We start from the raw sequence: 18,836 nt of genomic DNA, 5'->3' as shown, positions 1-18,836 counted from the left end.
CGCTTCATTTTCGAGAAAATCGACTTTGAAATTCTTGACGATGCGTCCAGTCGCGTATAAGGAAACCTATCCTAATGAAGTTCACGGGCGATTAGGGCGTAAGTGGAATTCGCCCTATGTTAGTGATCCTTTAGGGAATGATCGGTATAACCGCAGCCATTTTGGAGCAAAACCGGAAACAACGTAGCCTAAACGTTTATATATATCTGTCTATCAATATTTCTCTCTCTCTTTCTGTCAGTATTTCTACCTCTTTCCATCAGTATTTCTGTCCGCTTCTTTTTTACAGTGTCTTTCTCTGTCTACTTCCGCTTTTGCTCCAAATCGCGGCAACCAATCAGCGACGATACACGTTGTTCCGATCACTGCCTAAAGGATCACTAATTTATTTCAATTTTTTACTTTCATGTAGCGCCATTTACGAAAAGGTCCTCTACGAAACATGTAAATATAGATATTTCGAACGAATATACGGGTCCAGTAGACCAGAAACCTGGACCACTCTAACTTTCATTAAATCTTATATACCGTTGTATAAAGAAAAACATAAGATTAATATTCCAATTAGTGTAGGTTAAGTTAACCGACTCGCATGGTTCTCTGCTCGTGCTGAGATGAAATTTAAACCTACACAAAATGTTATCTTTGGTATTTAGAACACCTTCGTTTCGCACGCAAATACGTCAGTTCTCGACTGCTCTTATATGTAGTAGAAATCAAGTGAAAAGGAAAGCGACGCATTATTGGACAGAACTGAAATGTTCGAATTTTATAAATCCAAATGTTGCGGTGTACAGATCTTACAATTCGACGGCTAACGACAACATCCTGCTGAGACCGCTGATGGATCTACCTCTCAATACTCAAGCCTCGGTGTTCGCCTGGCTAAAACTATTGTGCGTTAGTTTTATCATTCGATTTAAGATAGACAGAGAATTCAATTTGGACGACTATATGACGGGAAGCAGACACGTACGACATTCTTATTAACTAATTTCATGTATTAATTGCAAGATCGATCGCGAAACTTTAGTTTCTACTAAAGTTTGTGTTACAGGCAATAATAGTAATATCCCGTGCATTAGCTGCGCGGAATTATGAATCATTGGATGGTCTTGTGAAAGAGAACACATTAGACATATTGAAGGAAAATGTAGACTGTTTGCCGCATTCAGAACGAGAATTAATCGCTATTAACGAGCACTGTATGTTACTTAATGTTCCCACCGAGGTGGAAATAAATGTAGATCGGACTGAAGGTAATTCGTGTACAACCCATAGGAATATGGAGTACCCTCTGTCTCGGCTGGTTCGATGTCGTATGAACTTTGTTTCAGATACCGAGGAACAAACTGTCGAAATATCGCAGCTTGTGTTTTACGTGAGAGAACCGGATAAATCTGAGAGTAATATGGAACAAGAAATTGGTTCTATCGATCATTTTATAACACAGTTCCAACGAGCGAAGTGCATTGCTTGCAATTATACATTTCAAAGAACATATACGAATGGTATAGGAGGATCGTGGGTAGCAACGGTAGTGAATCATTTTTCACCCGTAAGTAGAATTTTGGGCCTGTTTGTTAAACTCTCTCCCACGTTACATTGAAAGTACACGATTTTCTTATGGTTTCTGTTCATAGAATGTAGAAAGTTCGAAAGGTTCGTAAGCAAGGTAAGATTTTCAAGTAGTCCGCTGTTATGACATGGAATGTGGAAAGTCACTACATACGAATTAAACAAATGTAAATATTTTATTTGTATACACTTTCCGGATCACATCATCCAATTATATACATTTCCTTTTTTAACAAGCATACAATAAAATTATAAAGATGTATATACATTAAGAGTTTAAAAGCTTTAGTAAAGAAGGTATGTAATCCTTCAGGTGTAATACCGTCGCGCCAATTGGAGCTCCATTTTTAGATACAGAGATAATTAGCGGTCCCTGCGGTAGATTTAAACGTTAAAGAAATTCTGATGATTACAAAATTGCTTCGATGTAAAACATGTACATACCTCGCACATTTGAGGATTGTGAACCCAGCATTCGTTCTTACACGAATCTTGATACAAGTTATTTCGTTTTGTGGGAACGGAATTAAAAAAGTTCACCTCTAAGTTCTGCACATCAAGTAGCTTCACCTTTATTACATTTAAATATGGTTCCAAGAATAATGATATAGCAACTTTGGTGCATATATTCGCTTGTTTGAAAGTAACGTCTAACGTTTTCGTTGAAAATGATATAAGTTTATTTAAATAGTTAATCGAATTTGGAGGATTTTCTGTAACATTTCGACACGTAAAGCTGTAATAAAAATCAAAGCAATGATTTATATACCATAACAAGAAAGTACTCAAATTACTTTTGTAAATAGCATCTGTGAGACGAAACGGTTTCGTAATAGATAAAGCAAACATTGGAATTTGATTGCGTTCCTCGCCTTTGAAACAGCTATCAATGGCTGGAAACATAAATACAGTTATACTATACAAGATCGCAACAAATAAAGTATGTTCATATAGTGATACTTACACTTTCCTACTTCTTCAAATAGTTTTGTAACAGGTATATCCTTATTAATATATTTACTAAGATGTGTCACGTATAAGCCATATTTACTATTTACTCTTTCATAGCTGGGTCGGTGACCGGACGTAGAATATGCTTGAATTAAATTTCGTAAATTCTTTTTGCTTTTATATTCATTCACTGTTGGCACTTCGTTGTAAATGTTAGGATTAAATTCCCTAAAAATACATTATTATAAGTACAGAGAAGATAAAAGAAACATAATCCAAGACTTACTTTGATGGTAAAGTTTGACACATGTCCAAGATCGTAATTATCAGCTCGGGATCGTTTTTAAGAAATGCCGCTAAGAGCTCGCTCTCACATATTGCATCTTTTCGTAAGTACGTTTCCGGAGCGTCTATCGCAAGCATATAACTCTCTTGCATCCTAAAGCCATGGCCGGCGAAATAGAATAGACCTACATAAAAAAAAAGAACGTAATATGATTTAGCATTTTCGGTAACTCTTAACTTTTCGTATCTCACCATATACGCCTCCGACTAAAGTTTCACTGAATAACTTAATTGCGCTCCTCATTTGGCTAATTGTTAGGTTCATGAGACAAATTACTTCGAATCCTATTTCCTTCAGGAGATTACCAATGTACGCAGCATCATTTTTTGGATTCGAAAGACACTCGTGGTGTTCGTACTCCCCATTTGCTATAATTAAAGCTACTTTTGCAACCGCTTTTAATCTTGGAAGATCCATCTGTCGAGTAACGTAATTAAAAAAAATTATCTTATACTCATAAAACCTTGTAAATAGAAATACTGTCTCATCTTTTTCTTTTACCATTACACGAGTCCTTTGCGTGTAAGCCTCGCTAATGTCATTATAAATATAACAATAGTATCTCCCTTCGTGTTTCGAACTGAATTTTTTTATCTGGAAGTATAAGTAATGTAGCAAGAAAGCAGGATGTTAATTAATATGAAACAACGAGAAGAAGAAGTTATGTACACGCAGTGTATTAGATGTTTTCCCTTCCAATTTAGTATTATCATGGAACCACTGATAATGTGGCTCGGGATAGCTATTCGCTTTGCAACATATCGCAAAGCTCTCGCCATCCTTCACTTCCAAAATTGACTGCGGTTGTTCTTCTATCGTAACAGGTATAGGAAAGATCTGCACAGTCACAGGCTTCGAAATCAGGCTGGATAATAGAGTTCCATCATTCTTGATTTGGGACACCTTACATTTGTATTCTCCCGCTTGAGACTCGCTTTGAAACATACACAGCAGTTGTAAGCATTGACGCGAACATCCTTATTAAACGCATACCTAGTAATAGCAACATCGAGCTCGTCAGAGGTACAATTTTGCAACTGTCTATCTCCATGGTACCATACGTAACTTGGCGGTGGCATTCCGACCGCTTTGCAACATAATCGAAGATGACGACCAAATGATATTTTCAGAATATCAGTCTGAGCTTCTTCTGCTGGATGCGAGATAATTCTCAGGGGTTCTAGAAATATCGTGACAAGCACTAAACTCGTATTTTGTTAAAGAAGAGTTTAACGACGTATACCCCGCTATACCTGGATCAGATATAATAGAAAGAATGTTGAAAAGTCTACAGTCATCCAATAATGCACGCAGGATTTCTACGGTGCACATCTTAACGTTTAATTCGAATAGTAGCCTTTGCCCTGGAGAATGATTCGGTTGGTTGTTCTCTTTCAACGACTGTATCCATGAAGCGCTATACTCAGAATTGTATAAAAAAATAAAGGAATAAGTGCTGCAAATCGGTAGTATTTTCCTGTTGCTCTTAAATTCTAGTCTCTTTATTACCATGGATATTGCAGCTGTTCGGCTACATGGTTCGCTAATATCATCCAAGCTGCATCTTTGTTCAACGCGTTCACCAATTCTTTATGTACACTTATCGGTAAGCATTCAATATAAGTATCTTCGTCAAATTGGGTCATTCTTACCATAATCACATTTCAAATTTTGATTGCACTTGAAATGGTGAGATCGTCGAGTAAAGGATCCCTTAATGAGATTAAGCAAGTGTCTTCGCTTCTTAAGTTAAGTATGCGGTTAACAATTTAACATTAACGAAAGCTTCGTTCTATGCTTTGCAAACACCTTTTCCTGACGTTTACAAGGAAAATACGAAAGCATAATCTATAAGACGTGCTTTCAGGAATATTATACATGATATAGTCATCTTCTCGATCGATACAGTAGAAACGTATAATAGTCGCGTTACATTACGACAAAATTAAAGGAGTATCGTAATAGCAAGCTCTACGCATCTTCTACTAACATAAACAGTACGCACGAGGTACAGATAAATAGTATTTCAGCTTCATTGAGGAAAGAAACAGTCAGAAAATGATCGTGCGTTATTTAATCAATGGCGATGGGCTCGATACTTTTAATTACATGGATAGGCGGAAGCAGGTACAAAAGAAAATTCCAACGTGAGGTTTATTCATATATTTTAAAGAGTGGAGGTCCATAAGCGGGAAAACCCTGAAGGAAATATGGCGCCAGACGAATCAAAAGCGATCCGATATTTGCCTACGTTTCGCTCGCAGCGAGGCGGGCGATAATGAAACGCGGGTATCAAATCTGTTTTATCCACCGCGCAGAATGGCTGCGGCACAATAGACGAGAGAGGCTAGCTTTTCGGAACACCCCGGAAAAGTGTCGTCGGGTTTTTATTGCGGGTGCGACATGGTGGTGGGGGAAGGTTGCAACCAATGAGCCCGCGAAAAGCGGCTCCTGCGCGATGCGCGTGGCGCGCTGCGCCGCATAATCTTGCGTATCAGTGATCGGCAGTGCCATCCAGAAGGCAGTAGGTTACGGGGTTCTTAACGTGGTGTGTAATTTAGCGAGCCCTTATCGGTGCGATCGGCGAAAAGGGAAAGGCGCGCGAGGGGGGCAATAACGCGGACGGCAGTGGGTGTACGATAGACTCGCGAGTGATCGGGAAAATCTAGTGGCCCGAGCCATCATGGCGAATCCACGGAAATTCAGTGACAAGATCGCGCTGCACAAACAGAAGGAAGCGCAGGAGAGAGCGGCGTTCGAGGCGATCATGCGAGAGGTTTCGGACGTCACGAGCAGAGTAAGGAAATCCCAGTAGGTCCTTGCCATTGAGGGGGACACGTCGTGATCATATACTCCGTGTACTTTCCTCCGACTCAGATGTTAGAACGTAAACAACACAACGAGTGCTCTTTCTCTCTCTCTCTCTAACTCTATCCATCTATCTCTCTCTCTCTCTCTGTCTCTCATTCTCTCTCGCTCTATGCCTCTCTGTCTCTCTCTCTCTGCTCGTTGCACCGTGGATGTGTGTCGTCGTCGCGGTCGACTATGTGTGTACGGTCTCTCTATGTGAATTTGCTCTGCTCGACTCGGTACACGTACGGTGCGTACATATGAGTGCGTGGCTGCTCTATAAAACTCTACGCTAGTAGCGTGTGCTCCGCGCACCATACACGACACATACGTGTCGTCTCTCATTCTCTCGCTCTCTCGCTCTCTGTTTTCTCTCTCCTATCCGTCGTGGTCGTCGTCGTGTCGCCGCGCCGCCGTGCCGTCCGTGTGCGTGTACGGTCTCTCTTTCTCTCTCTCCCCGTGCTGGCCAGCGCGCGCGACGCGTGCGACCAGAGAGCATACGAATACGTGTATGCGTGTAGCGGGTATACGCTCCGGTGCCTATGCCGAACGTGTGCTGTGCGCTTGTCCGCCGCCACCGTCCGTCCTGTGAGTTCCTAATAAATGCATACGTGTGCGATCCACGATCGCGTCCATCCTGCTGACTCGCTCGAACCGACCACGATCATGCTTTCGCGAAATTGTATCCCGCTCCTCGGCTCTCGCCGCGCTCCATTACAACGTGGCGTTTATGCACCCCGAACTCGAGCCTTCGCTCCGATTAGAGAACCATTACGCACCGTCGCTTCGTTTCTGGCCAGCAAAGAAGTCCCCGCGGCGGCCGTGTCACGACATCATCCCGTGTCGGCGATCCGTGCCTGTACTTTTCTATTAACGCGACATACTTCTCTGTCTCTACGATCGATCGAGGCCGAATGGAACTGTTGCTCGTCGAAAATGTGCGCCGTTCGATTCCTCGCTCCCGTTCACCGGCCCGCGGATGTATTTGCGCCGACCCAGTGTCAGTCAGGCCCGGTTCATCCCGTTCAGTGCTCTTTCGAGCATCGTAGCTTCTCTCTCAACCGCCAGATCGTTGGAACCCCGCGTCTTTCGGAATCACGTGTCTACGTTCACGCGATCGATTCGGGACCGGAGTCCATTCCCGGCGCACTTGCTCGCGTTAGAAAGGTACAGGTACTCGAGAGCTTTATTTCCATCCACATCGGGCGATCCGGTACTCGATCAGGTTATTAGCGAGCGTACATGGGCGAGCCGGGCCCTGCGGAACTTCCATGTGGGATAGCGTGACCGAAACGTACGTACTTCCCACCTTCCCCCGCGATTACCATTTTATCGGTCGCTGATTTTGGAGCAAACTTAACTCTGCCGTCCGTTCCATTCAAACCCTCGAGTTATTTATTGATTCCCGAAGATATTTATAACCCCGTCTTAAAAATAGACCCGAGATCTTTCGATTATACTTGTTCGCAGGTAATAGACACGAACGGCAGATGAAGTGGTAAACACACCTCCTGTCATCGGTGTTTTATAAAAGTGCTTTTTGTCTACCTAATTTCGCACGGCTCGTGACGCCGAAGCAATTCATTTCCGTTAACACTGACACTTCCGGTTCCGGGCTCCGAAACGTGCCCAAGTAGCTCCCGCGCGAAATTGGCTTCCTCAGTATTCATGGTTCCGAGCAACAAAGCAGCGAATCGAAGCGTGGATCGACATCGTTGCGTCCTAGTCCCAATCGCTCGTTCGCGAAAACTGAGCAACAGGAACCAGTGGCGGATTTAAGAAAAATGGCCCAGGTGGCAAACGTTTTGAGGGGCCCATTTTTTCGAGAAAACGAAGAGGTAGTTTACTAAAAGCGGGTTGAGGGTAGTAGTATTGAAAAAAAATATAGTTTGGATAAAATCGATTTTTTTTAAGGATGGGGCCACAGGGGGTTTTCTGAAGGGGCCCATTTTTTCAGGAAAATGAATAAGTTTACTAAAGACGGTCTTATTGTAGTAGCACAGAAAAAATATAGTTTGGATAAAATCGATTTTCTTTTTTAAGGATGGGGTCCTAAGGGGCTTTCTGAAGGGGCCCATTTTTCCAGGAAAATGAATAAGTTTACTAAAAACAGTCTTAATGTAGTAGCACAGAAAAACTATAGTTTGGATAAAATCGATTTTCTTTTTTAAGGATGGGGTCCTAAGGGGCTTTCTGAAGGGGCCCATTTCCCAGGAAAATGAATAAGTTTACTAAAAACGGTCTTATTGTTACTACAGAAAAAATATAGTTTGGATAAAATCACAATTTTTTAAGGATGGGCCCTAGGGGACTTTCTGAAAGGGCCCATTTCCCAGGAAAATGAATAAGTTTACTAAAAAACAGTCTTAATGTAGTAGCACAGAAAAAATATAGTTTGGATAAAATCATAATTTTTGTAAGGCCGGGGCCCTGGGGGCCTTCTGGGCGGGGGCCCAGGCGGCAGCTGCTCATCGGCCGCCCTGTTAAATCCGCCACTGACAGGAACGCTTCCAGCTAATTCCTCTTAACAAACATCTCGCTGAACCGCAGGGAAAAGTAACGCACGCTCACGCGTTCCACATAAATCAGCTCCGTTACAATCGCACTCCCATTTTCACGCCAATGCAAATAAACCAGTATCCCTGCCCGAAAAATCCACAACGAGCACCGATCTCATTCCGTCCGACTCGCAGATCATGCGTCTCGCCCAGTTTCGCGTGAAAGCCACGTGCGCGAAAATTTTCACGCGCCCGTGGGAGCTGCGGCCGCCGTTGACCGAGGAAGCGGGGAAATCGTCGCGTGTTTAGCCTTCCCGAGCGAACGTAACGCCCCCGTTCGTGCGGCAGCTATTACGTCGCGGGGAATCGCGCGGAATTGGCGCGTTTTTCGCGCCGCGGCGATAACCGTATTACCGATTACGTAACGGCGGCGTATCGCGTTGAACGCGGAAGCTGGGTTACGCGCGCGCGACTCCCGCGATTCATTGTCCCGATCATTCTCGCGGCGCGATGACTCGATCCAGGCGGGGGCGTGCTCCTGGATTGTCCGTCGAATTACGGCCGCGCGCGCCGCCGCTATTTTCTCTTTATTTTTCCTCCGCGGTTCCGGCGAGCGCGTGGAATGCGAGGGCGACTCGTTCACCCTCGGTCTTCCAGATTTCGATCCACTTCGTTCGGTCAGTCTTCCTCCGAACGCCGGACGATTTCGAGACGATATCGCCCGGGATATTATTACACGAACCCATGCTTACTAACGCTCCTCCATTTACTCTGACTCGTACACGCCCGCGGAGCTTATTGCCACGAATTTATGACCGCTCTTGTAAAAATTCTGCTCCTCGCATTCGACCGGCGAGTCACGAACCCGATCGTGCGGCGTAGAAAGTAGAAATCGCACCTGTACGCCAAGTAATCGCCGTGACTCACGGTCTAGCTTGATAATTTAGATTTGGCTCGATAGAGAATACCGATCCTCGCGAGAACGAGCTCTCCGGCGCTCTCTATTGCTCAAACATCTCGAGTACTCGTTCAGTTTTAGACGCACGTTCGATCGAGCACGAACGCTCGTTATTCCTTTCTCGCGATTCGTCGGCAGTATGACTTTTGCGCGTTGCGAGCCTGTAAATCGTTGGATTTCTTAGCGGCCGCGATAAAGATTACGAGCCTAGCGATTAGCTGCTCGAACCGATTGGCACGCCGAGAGGATCTCGGATCTAATAAGGAAATGGACCACTCTGTCCAAGTATATTATAAACTACCTGATCCGGTTTCACCCGGGAATTATTTACGATGTTTCCAATACAAAGAAGCCTAAAAAGTAGCCTGTAATCTAATCGAGGACGTATCTAATGTATATTCAAATTTCCATTGAAAGCCGTTCAGCCGGAAAAGACGGATGAACAGGCAACGTTTCGTTTTTATATATTAGTAGGGAAGTAGGGATATTCCGAACACTCTTCTCCGTATAAAAGAATTTCCGAGTCTCGTTCGAGACTCACAGACCTCGCGCAGGGCCCCTATCGTTCGCTACCACATCGAAGGTATCGGGAAGATTAAAAGATTATCAACCGTCACGATCTGTCGAAGCCAGTACCCAGGTGTAACAGAGAGGCCAAGACCCTACGCGCAGAACTCTTCTGTTAAACGAAATCTCGACGGAATTTTCCCCTAGTAAGAACGACGCGCGCTCTAACAGCCTCGGGTAGAGATTCTGGGAGAGCTGGCTAATTCTACGACGCTGCGTCCGACAGGCGGATCCGGGAGATTCAGCGTCGGGAGCAGGCGAATGCGAAACAGGTTGTCTTCTAAGGAGGAAAAAAGAGCCCGATACTTTCACCGCTGAAATTACGTAATCCCCGTTTGAGAGACACGCGGGCAGCAGGGGCTTGCGAAGGTGCTTTTATTGCGCCGCGCGTACCCTTCCCGTCTTCCTTTCGGTCGATTCGGCTTCCCCGACATCGTGTCACATCCAGCTGTAGCCTGTCCCACCGTCCACGTGTGCACGGGGATCAGAGGTTCCATAGAACTCGCCTGGTATCGATTCCGAAAGCCGGTCGGATCGGTCCCGTTAGGTTTCTCGAGAGGATTCCATACGAAATCTCCGAAATTTCGTCGCTCGACCGCTCGGGATCGATCTGGGAGTGGGATCTAGCCGTACAACGAATCCGGCGATGAAACCATGGAGAGAGAGAGAGAGAGAGAGAGAGAGAGAGAGAGAGAGAGAGAGAGAGAGAGGGGCAAGATAAGAACCTGTTTATCGAATCGTGGCTGAGCAGGAATGCCGGTGTTAGAGGCTTAAAGCGCGACCCGCGGTGTGGGATTTTAACGATCGAGGTAGGTATATGGAATGAGAGAGGCAAGGTTCTCGAACGAGGGAAGTACACGGAGCCCTCCCTTCACCGACCGTTCGCGCACCAAGTTTTCCGAGGAACGCGTTATATTTGTACAGGTAATCAATTCGCCGGAGCTTCTGAATATTATTGATTCCCCGCTGGAAACTTGACCGGGGGTTTCGCGTGAATTCTATAGCGAGCACCGGCGGCCTTGTAAAGTGGCTTTTACCATTGTCATTTGTACAGTTCGTCGCATTATACCGGAGGCACGATCGAGGTAGAGTTACCCGCCAGTCCGACTTGTTTCGCTTAAAGAACAAGCTGCTCTTTCGCCCGGGCATGCTTCTCGTTCGCAGCTCGGCGTAACAGCAGCCCGAATAGAGGAAAGCTTCGTTGGAAAGATAGGCCTGCTCGATTTGACAATTCCGTCCCGTCAAAATTATTCAATACCCACGCGCAAGTAAGCTGCTCGCAATAACAGGGACCTTGTGTTCTAGGCCTCCAAGGCCCGGGTTGCTAACTACAAACTAGAGGCTTCCGAGTGTAAACCGTGCCCTCGAAGAATATGTCAAAGTTCCGCGAGCGTTGCGCTGGACTGAATGCGCCAGCTGTGCAAGCCGGCTCGAACAGCGTCGCGGCGTATTCTTCTCGGATGGCAGGGCACGCGCTCGAAAGCTTCTGGGAGTAAGAGAAATAACGTAGCGCGCTGTCGTCCTGCGAAAGCAGAGAAAAGAATCGAAGGCGTTGACGATCGCTTTGTTGCACCGTTCCCTTGCAAGGCAGCCTCGGTCGAGTCGCTTGCGCTCGTCGAAGTTGTGGCGCTCGTCGAGCCCATTTTCGTGTGCGATACGACGGAGAGGCAGAAGCGGTGGCCTAGCGTTGTCGCGCCACCGCTAATGGTGCGAGGAGAGGAGAGGCGTGCATGTAGACGGGGCCAAAGGGAACGAAAGAACCGACGGGCATGTGAAACGATGGACCTGCTTAGGTCGCCTCGGCGAGCAGCTCGGTGGGTGCTAGCCCAACGGGATCATCCGGGGTGCTGGAAACCCCGCTGTCGGTGAAGAGTGCCGGCGCCAGCCCACCGCAGTCCACCGGCAAACACCTGCACATTAACCTGGGCAATCAGTTCAGGGCGGGCGGTTCCCTGCCGAATGTAAACAACAACGCGAATTGCGGGAACGACGCGAAAGAGCACCCATCGCCGCACACCGCCGCTATCCACTCGATCGACCTTAAGGTACTGGCCATCTACACACCGAGCCTAGTTCGCTCTATAGCTGTTCCACCGCGTCTTTTTGTTGCACATTTTGCCTCCTTTTTCTCCTCCTTTCTCACCCGCCCCCGCTACGTTTGCGCGCCCCGTCCCGTCCGATCGACCGTGCCCATTTCGCCAACCAGAACCTACCCCGCTGGCCGGTCGCTTGCTCCCAGAAATGCTCCGCGTTGCCAACGGCGAATCAAACGAACCACCGCGGACGCTCTATGCGCGCTGTAGAAACCACATTTGCCGTTCGTAGCCACGCGTTAAGAGCCCACCAAAAATCCAACCAGACACCGATATCTCTTCGCTTACGTTTGCATGTCTTGCCGAAGGTCCATGCACTCTATCAGCTCCACTGCCTGCGAGACCCATTAGGGGTGGCTACCCGATCGTAGCGCGTCGTTACTCCCCCGCAGTGTTCTATGCGAATCAACCGATATCATCCCAGCAACGCTTCCGTCTTCGAGCACCGAGCAGTCGATACTCCTGTTTCGAACCGAGTTTAACGCACGGGGAGATTCTGCGTGTACTTAGCGCACGCCTCGCACGATGCACGCGGTAAAACGGCAGGTCGCGGCACCTAAGGCTCCCGGGCAAGATCGTGGTGAAAGTTTCGTCTATTCCAGGCGCGCGGTGTTTGCGAGCCCCGCTTCGCCGGGAGACAATTCGCACCTGAGAACCACGAAACTCCGCACACGAGTTGCTCGCGAAATTTCGGGTAGCGCGCTCTCTCTATGTTTACTACGGCGCGCACTAACTACATGCAAAATTCAGGAGACCAACGATTCCAACGCAAGACAGCTCCGAAGCTCGTCCGTACGTCGCCGAAATTTCTGCGGGGATACCGGGCACGCAGAGCTCGTCCCTACGCACGATCGGAACCACGGCACTCGGTTCCCGCGATCTTTGCCGGGACCGGCTGCTCCTTTCGAGGGGGAAGTCGTCGGTGTCGGGACGAGTCGGGCGATTATTGAAATTACGCCGGTGCGTCGGCCCGATCAATTACACAGAAACGTTATGGGGGATCGTCTACTTGTTGCGAGCTCGCGCTCGAAGCGTGACTCATGTCTGGAGCAACGTACGGGCCTCCGATCGCGTGCCTGCTTTCATTAAAACCGACTATTTCCAGTCGCCGCGTAAAAATAGACGTTTCAAGATTTTTCTCCGTACTCGGGGCACGCGGCGCTCCCGCCGATCTCCAGTCCCGGGAGAATCGGCCCTTCGTCGCGCGGCGAAAACGGGGCTCCTTTCGCGGCCGACCAGGTGGAACTCGCGCGGTTTGTCGAGACCGACCGTGCCGCGGTACCGTCTTCCAATCACCCGATGCGCACCCAGACCAAAGCAAAGTCCAACGTCCCCCCGTTCGTTTTTCTTTTCTGCGATGTTTCTGCACGATCACGCATGACACTTTTACGTAGGAGTAGCCTCTGGTGTGAGAACAGTTGCATCCAGTGCCTGTGTAGCCGCGGGACCGTTCGTTCCTCGCGGGACACCAGCGGGGGATCCCCAAGCAAGGGGATCGAAATTCCGGCGGACGCGCCATCGGAGACGCCAACCAACTTCTACCGCGCTTCCTATAAATAGTTACTTTCTTCCTCGTTTCATTGTTTCCCAGCTGCGTGCATTAGAACGCGGCAGCGAGGTATTAAAAAGCGACGCCGAAATTCGGGGCAAAGTCCGATCGAGCCGAGTCCGCGGCGCGCACGCTCTTGCTGTTTGATCAGTTGGCGGAGAATCGTCTCGACGGAACCCCGACGGAGTTTGCGTTCGAACGGGAGTTTCGGCTTCTCCAATCCCGTTCACCGATCCGCGGTATCGCGATCGGTTACAGTTGCAGCGTGATAATAAAAGCTGGAACGTCTGGCGACGAGTTCCCCGCCAGACTAGCAGGGGTCTGTACAGAGGGTTCCAAAGTACGCGGCCAACAACCGAAAACGAACAGTCGCTGCTCGAGGAAGTGTTTGGAAGTCGAGAGTGTGAAATTGATTTGCAAGATTCGTGGGGCAGTCGCTCCCTGCTGAACGTACAGTTCAATGAATCACTCAGTTTAATGGGGACTCTCGCGTCACCACTCCAAAAGTAACCAATATTTACAATTTTTTTTTAATAAACCTATTGTTAATATTGAATTAAATTCTTTTGGGATATAAGAAAAATTTCTTTAAGTCGAGTAGCATAAGCTGGGACTGAACCTAAAATTTTAATTTTAATTTTTATCTATGATACTTTTTTCATCGATATAAAGTAAATTTATCGAAGGAAAGAAGTTACTTTTCTTCAAATAATATAAATTTGTCAATTTCACATATTTTTCCTTTAAATTAAAATCAATCCCAGCGTAAACTATGAAACTTTAAGAAATTTAAGAAAATTTTCTTTTTCGCAATCAGGTGATTGACAGGTGCTGCACGGCACGTCAACAAGATTCCGCAATAATTAATAAATAGTAAAAAGGATCGACGTGACAAAAAATAATCTGCAAGTTCAAAGAATGCCTCCTTATATCCCAAAAGAGTTTACCAATATTAACAATATTTTTTTCCAAAGAAATTCATAAATATCAGTTACTTTTGGGGCTGTTACACGAGAATGCTCCCTGCACGAATGTCCCGCGCTCGCAATCAGTAGCCACTTTTCAACGACGATGATATAAACAATTTCATAAGCACGTCGCGTTAAAACCTTGGAATATCTTCGCGCGGCATCGCGACTGGCGCTCGAATGGAACTTCCTCATCGTGAATTTTTCCCATCCGGATTTTGAAGCGGAGCCGAAACGCGACGGGCTTTGACCGGTGCATTGCGTAAGCACCAATCACGGCGACGAGGTAAAATTATCTGCCGCGTTAAGGACACGTCCCGTTAATGGCCGCGTGGCAGGATTTTCTGTATCATTTGGCGACGTAGGAAGCGGGGGAGCGTTCGGCGGGCTCTGGTAAACATGTAATCACGTCGCGTACATGGGGACACTCCGCGAATTAGATTGTCACGCAAATTATAGTATCAATGGTCCGCGGCGTTGAACCGGAGGGTTACGTAACCGGCTCGTACGCGGCGCGAAGGCGCGTTATTAGCCATCTTTCCATCAAATTGATCGGCGTTGATCTTAGGAGGAAGCTCCGTTCGCGGATGAATTCCCCGCCGATTACTCAACGCTTCGGGGCGTTCCTCCGGGCGCGATTCTTTATCATCGCGAAAACAATGTCGAGATCGATTTCCATCTCTGTTTTCTGCTCGTTGGTATTATATTTCGGTTCTCCGTGGAAGGAAGCAATTTACACACGTTCGTCTCGGTAGCTGCGAAGCCCCGTGGTTTAGCGAGCGATCGCTGAATCCTTGTTCTAGCCGAACTAAGTCTCTACCTGTACATAGGCGGTATAAATTTCGTTCGTAATTTCATAATTCTCCCGGTGGAACTTCCGCTTCTTCCCGCTTCTCTCGTGCCCGTTTCCGTTAGCCGCCCGGTCTCGAGCCCCGTCCCCGTCGCTCCGTGACATAACTCCGCTCCCGGTTTAGACGATGAACCACATCTGAAAGGGAGAAACGGATCGTTTGTATACGTTCGGCCCGTTCCCATCGTTCGCAGTCACGTATAACCAGCCTGCACGCTTTTCGCGGCGCGTTCGCCGTTGCGATGTTGCTTCTCTGTGTAAACGTGTCGATGTTAGTTGCGTTCGAGTGCATGCTAATTGTTAACGCGTTGCCCCTGCAACGGGAGGGGACCGATGCGTCGCGGGTACCGCGCGCCCGCGTTATCGAACGGCGGGATTTAGCGCGGGTTCACCGCCGGTTTAAATTAACGACGCCTCGCCGAGAGTGCTTCCGCCCGTTCTTTGATCGCGACATCGAGCTCGCGACGGAGCAAGGGAAGGAAGCAATCGGTAATCGGAGCTGCTAATTCGCCCAGCCGCGGGGATAACCTGCGCCGCTGAAACCGCTGGAATCACGACGAACTCACCTCTGGCACTTGGGCGTAGACACACGTGCCAAGATTGAACATCTTCTCGCAGTTATCACTGCCCACTGTAAAATTCATCCACGTTAGAGTACCAGGGTCTCGTCACCAACCCGGTGCACATTGAGACGAAGGGTGCAACGTACCTGTCGGAGTGCATTTGCCGAGAACCTCGGTGGCTTTGTCTTGAAGATTGTCCGGCAGGAGACCTAGCAGCATGTCGGTCTCCAGGTTACCGTCCTCGTCGGCCTAAACCAAACGATTCCCCTGTAAGTCGGCGCGTCGAACCTCCGCAAATCATTGCTCAGAGATGTGTACTCACCAAACTGAACGCTTCGAGGAGGCAGTACATGTAGCACGTTATCGACGGCTCGTTCACTATGTTACCTTTGCCCACCTCGTCGATCTGCGCTGAATTGTCAAAGCGGAACAGTCAGTTTACAGGAGGAAGGGAAAGGTCGACGATTTCAGTGGCAAACGCGAGGGCGATGGTCATGGGTCTCCATGGGTCTGTTACTTAAACATCGATCGCGCTACTAACCTTGCGAGGTGCCGTGCTCGCCCATACACCGCTCCTTGTCGTCTTGCACCATGTCTAAGACCTCGGGAGGTACCCAGTCCGGCTAGCAGAAAAACAACAAGGAATCGCCTAAGGACTTGGGTACTCTGATCCACTCTCGGGATAGGGTAATCGTGGGAGAGTTGCCGCGCGTTACGCAAAATTGTCACCGTGTCTAAATTTTGCGATGGAAATGTTTCCCAAGGATACGTGTTATTAGTTCAACATCTTGTGATTTTACTGGTATTAATGAAAATCAGAATTTTAATATTTGTCACCCTTAAAAAATTGGAACTATAAACATCTTTTGGTAGGAGAGACGCCGCACATGCGGGAGTGGTGCCGAATTTCGAAAAACGTTTAATTTTCGATTTGTTAATTCTAACTTTTTATATAAAAAAAATAGTAGAAACAAAGGAAAATGAAACATTTTTATTTTATACAAAATTGTATATATTACAAAATTTGTATGAAGAAAAACTGAATTTTTAACTACTACGATAGCAAAAATAAACTCAACGTATAACTGTAGAGGCAAACTACGGTAGGCTTACCTAGAAAAATAGCAAAACCTTTAAAAGTAATATCAGAACCACGTTCTCGCTTATTAATCCAACCTAAACGAACAGCCTAAAGCAAATAAATCCGACAGTGTTGTATTTTATTACCGATGACCCTGAAATACCGAAGGTGCGGCGTCTCTCCCAGAGCGGCATCTCTCCCGCAATTACCCTATCTCGTACCCACACAGATAACGCGTAGTTCTAGCTTGTATCAGATAGAACGCGAGAAATTGCACGTAGGTACACTGGATACGACTCTAAATGTAGCTGCCTATTTCAGTATCGAGTGCCCAGTGTTCATCTATGATCGTAGATTACCGGGTCTCCTAACGGAGCTACACAGAATTTCGTTATCTTATCCGCCACTACAATGTTGTCGATCGAGGGAATCGATTTCGCGGCCCTCTTTGCCGCGATCAGACCCGACTTAATTGGTCGCTGAACAGTATGGAAAATAGGACTCGTTTCCTGGTAACGTCGTTCTCGGAATCGGGGGAACTCGAGCTGCGGAGCGCGCGAGTAGTTGATTTGGTTTATAATTCATGGGCGCGAGGAAGTCTGTATTATTCACGAGCTTGAGGTTTCCGCGAATTCGATCGATCGCCGCTCGGACGAAGTGGAAGTTGAATTGGCCAGGCGTGGACTGTCGACGAAATTTGAATAGAGGCCGAAAAAAAAGGAAGATAAGGGGAAAAGTTACTTAGCACCGTTGATTGCATTGCGATTTGAAACGTTGCACCGCGGGACTCGGAGCGCTCCAATCAGGCTTTTCCTCTAATCTCGCGACCACTTGCTCCGATATCGATTACCCCGGTCACACGACCGCTCGTATCGTTATTATTCCCTATTCCGCGCGTGGACCCGCTCCGATATCTCGAGCGGGGAGACCCCTGCTCCGCTTAAGTCGATCGGAAAGCTCCGTTCCCCGGCGCATCGACTCGCCCCCGAATTTCCTGCCGCCTCGTCGCCCCCTGTTTTCCCTATTCTCCCCTTGCCTCGGGGCAACTTCCCTTGGAATACATAGCGTAAGCTCGGTCGGAGGCTTACCACGGCGCGCACGAGGACCGCCTGCGTGCACACAAGCGCGAGGAACAGCAGGCTGTGCTTTGTATCCATCGTTGGTCGATTTCGGCTCGTCTCTATCCCACCTGTTCTCACAACTTTACGAATACGATATGTCGCGGCTCATGGAGGCACTGCAGCTTTTATAATGCATGCGATTCGCGGGGATGCGGCCCATGTCCGGGATGTGGGCGTACGTAAAAGAGAGGCTTCCGCGCATGCTTTGCCCGCTGATTGAAGTCCTCCGCCGTTCGGTCGTCGGTCAAGCCGACGCTTAGGCTAATTCTCAGCTGCATAACGGAAATGCACTTTGGATTACGTGCACGCGATGACCGCGACCTTGGGCGCATCCGGCGCGCCCTGTTTCCCCGTCTTTCCGAAACCCGGGCTAACCGAGCAGCACCGGCAAGGAAACGTGATTCGAGACTCGAGTAACCGAGCGATCGACGGGCGAATTCATCGGGACTTGAGTATTCGATTCGTTGGATTATTTCTTTGGAATCTGGCCGGGCCGTTGCTGGAATTGGCACCTCCCAGGTCTTACATCATCCCCAGAAACTTCGTGGTGGAGGGCAAAGTGGAGGGTCTGTACTTTAATAGATCGTCGTGCCGGGGAGGTTTCCATTTAGGGAGAAATTCTTAGAAGCTTCTCAGTACTTTCCTCGCTTCGGGAATATTTACTCGAGAGAGAGAGAGAGAGAGAGGCTTCTTTCATTCGAGGCATCGAAAGCTCTTGCGAGGCGGGAGGAAAAGCGGCGCGCGGCGTAGCACACTCGGTAAGTGAGCTGGCACATCTGTTGTGACTACTGAAATTACAGTGTCCGACGCGTTCCCTCTGATGACTCGTTGCCATGCACCGACGTGCCAATTTTTTCCTGATT

The 18,836-nt window shown here is 47.8% G+C and overlaps 4 protein-coding genes across 13 annotated transcripts in view; 2 read left to right on the top strand and 2 right to left on the bottom strand.

Moving 5' to 3' along the window:
- Positions 1-406: 406 nt before the first annotated feature.
- LOC143373095 (m-AAA protease-interacting protein 1, mitochondrial) lies at positions 407-4,338 on the top strand. 3 transcript variants are annotated; one of them, XR_013086417.1, is made up of 5 exons: positions 408-972; positions 1,058-1,259; positions 1,338-1,558; positions 1,644-1,745; positions 3,700-4,338. XR_013086417.1 is itself a non-coding variant. In XM_076819989.1 (4 exons), the coding sequence occupies exons 1-4, from the start codon at positions 637-639 to the stop codon at positions 3,703-3,705; spliced, it is 765 nt and encodes a 254-aa protein (XP_076676104.1). In that variant the 5' UTR covers positions 407-636; the 3' UTR covers positions 3,706-4,338. The 3 variants fall into 3 exon arrangements, 2 of the variants coding, with proteins under 2 accessions (XP_076676104.1, XP_076676103.1); XM_076819989.1 differs by lacking the exon at positions 1,644-1,745 and having other exon boundaries at positions 407-972; XM_076819988.1 differs by lacking the exon at positions 3,700-4,338 and having other exon boundaries at positions 1,644-1,850.
- LOC143373088 (mucosa-associated lymphoid tissue lymphoma translocation protein 1) lies at positions 1,736-4,807 on the bottom strand. Of its 2 annotated transcripts, XM_076819972.1 has the most exons (11): positions 4,385-4,802; positions 4,129-4,292; positions 3,869-4,055; positions 3,545-3,809; positions 3,377-3,469; positions 3,067-3,292; positions 2,816-2,999; positions 2,543-2,757; positions 2,373-2,471; positions 2,023-2,291; positions 1,736-1,951 (listed from the first exon to the last, which is right to left on the bottom strand). In XM_076819972.1, exons 1-11 carry the CDS (start codon positions 4,528-4,530, stop codon positions 1,847-1,849), a joined length of 1,953 nt encoding a protein of 650 aa, XP_076676087.1. In that variant the 5' UTR covers positions 4,531-4,802; the 3' UTR covers positions 1,736-1,846. The 2 variants fall into 2 exon arrangements, with proteins under 2 accessions (XP_076676087.1, XP_076676086.1); XM_076819971.1 differs by having other exon boundaries at positions 2,023-2,471; positions 4,385-4,807.
- Positions 4,808-5,220: 413 nt separating this feature from the next.
- Crtc (CREB-regulated transcription coactivator) overlaps positions 5,221-18,836 on the top strand; it is a 59,901-nt gene continuing 46,285 nt past the window's right edge. The window contains exons 1-2 of one of the 7 annotated variants that reach the window (XM_076819978.1): positions 5,221-5,672; positions 11,542-11,793. In XM_076819978.1, the coding sequence (XP_076676093.1) occupies positions 5,559-5,672; positions 11,542-11,793 (366 nt within the window). In that variant the 5' untranslated portion in view covers positions 5,221-5,558. Of the gene's footprint in view, positions 5,673-10,491; positions 10,673-11,541; positions 11,794-18,836 lie in introns of those variants that run through there. The other 6 variants (XM_076819976.1, XM_076819973.1, XM_076819977.1 and 3 more) reach the window with 6 other exon arrangements.
- On the bottom strand, positions 15,043-18,096 carry Obp1 (odorant binding protein 1). The gene is made up of 6 exons (XM_076820001.1): positions 17,941-18,096; positions 16,313-16,394; positions 16,094-16,182; positions 15,918-16,020; positions 15,775-15,839; positions 15,043-15,346 (listed from the first exon to the last, which is right to left on the bottom strand). The coding sequence occupies exons 1-6, from the start codon at positions 18,007-18,009 to the stop codon at positions 15,329-15,331; spliced, it is 426 nt and encodes a 141-aa protein (XP_076676116.1). The 5' UTR covers positions 18,010-18,096; the 3' UTR covers positions 15,043-15,328.

The sequence above is a fragment of the Andrena cerasifolii genome, chromosome 9, assembly GCF_050908995.1.
Source record: "Andrena cerasifolii isolate SP2316 chromosome 9, iyAndCera1_principal, whole genome shotgun sequence".
Lineage (NCBI taxonomy): Eukaryota > Metazoa > Arthropoda > Insecta > Hymenoptera > Andrenidae > Andrena > Andrena cerasifolii.
The sequence above is the reverse complement of the archived record's forward strand: the minus strand, read 5'-3'. Positions and strand labels throughout refer to the sequence as shown.

Excerpts from the sequence above, each read along its gene's own strand:
- LOC143373095 (XM_076819988.1), top strand. The coding sequence starts at position 637 with ATGTTATCTTTGGTATTTAGAACACCTTCGTTTCGCACGCAAATACGT. Across the intron at positions 973-1,057 it reads ATATGACGGGAAGCAGACAC|GCAATAATAGTAATATCCCG; the intron begins GTACGACATTCT and ends TTTGTGTTACAG. Across the intron at positions 1,559-1,643 it reads TAGTGAATCATTTTTCACCC|AATGTAGAAAGTTCGAAAGG; the intron begins GTAAGTAGAATT and ends TTCTGTTCATAG.
- LOC143373088 (XM_076819971.1), bottom strand. The coding sequence starts at position 4,530 with ATGGTAAGAATGACCCAATTTGACGAAGATACTTATATTGAATGCTTA. Across the intron at positions 4,293-4,384 it reads GAACAGCTGCAATATCCATG|CGCTTCATGGATACAGTCGT; the intron begins GTAATAAAGAGA and ends TTCTGAGTATAG. Across the intron at positions 3,810-3,868 it reads CTCGATGTTGCTATTACTAG|CGAGTCTCAAGCGGGAGAAT; the intron begins GTATGCGTTTAA and ends TATGTTTCAAAG.
- Obp1 (XM_076820001.1), bottom strand. The coding sequence starts at position 18,009 with ATGGATACAAAGCACAGCCTGCTGTTCCTCGCGCTTGTGTGCACGCAG. Across the intron at positions 16,021-16,093 it reads TCCTCGAAGCGTTCAGTTTG|GCCGACGAGGACGGTAACCT; the intron begins GTGAGTACACAT and ends CGTTTGGTTTAG. Across the intron at positions 15,840-15,917 it reads CGGCAAATGCACTCCGACAG|TGGGCAGTGATAACTGCGAG; the intron begins GTACGTTGCACC and ends TGAATTTTACAG.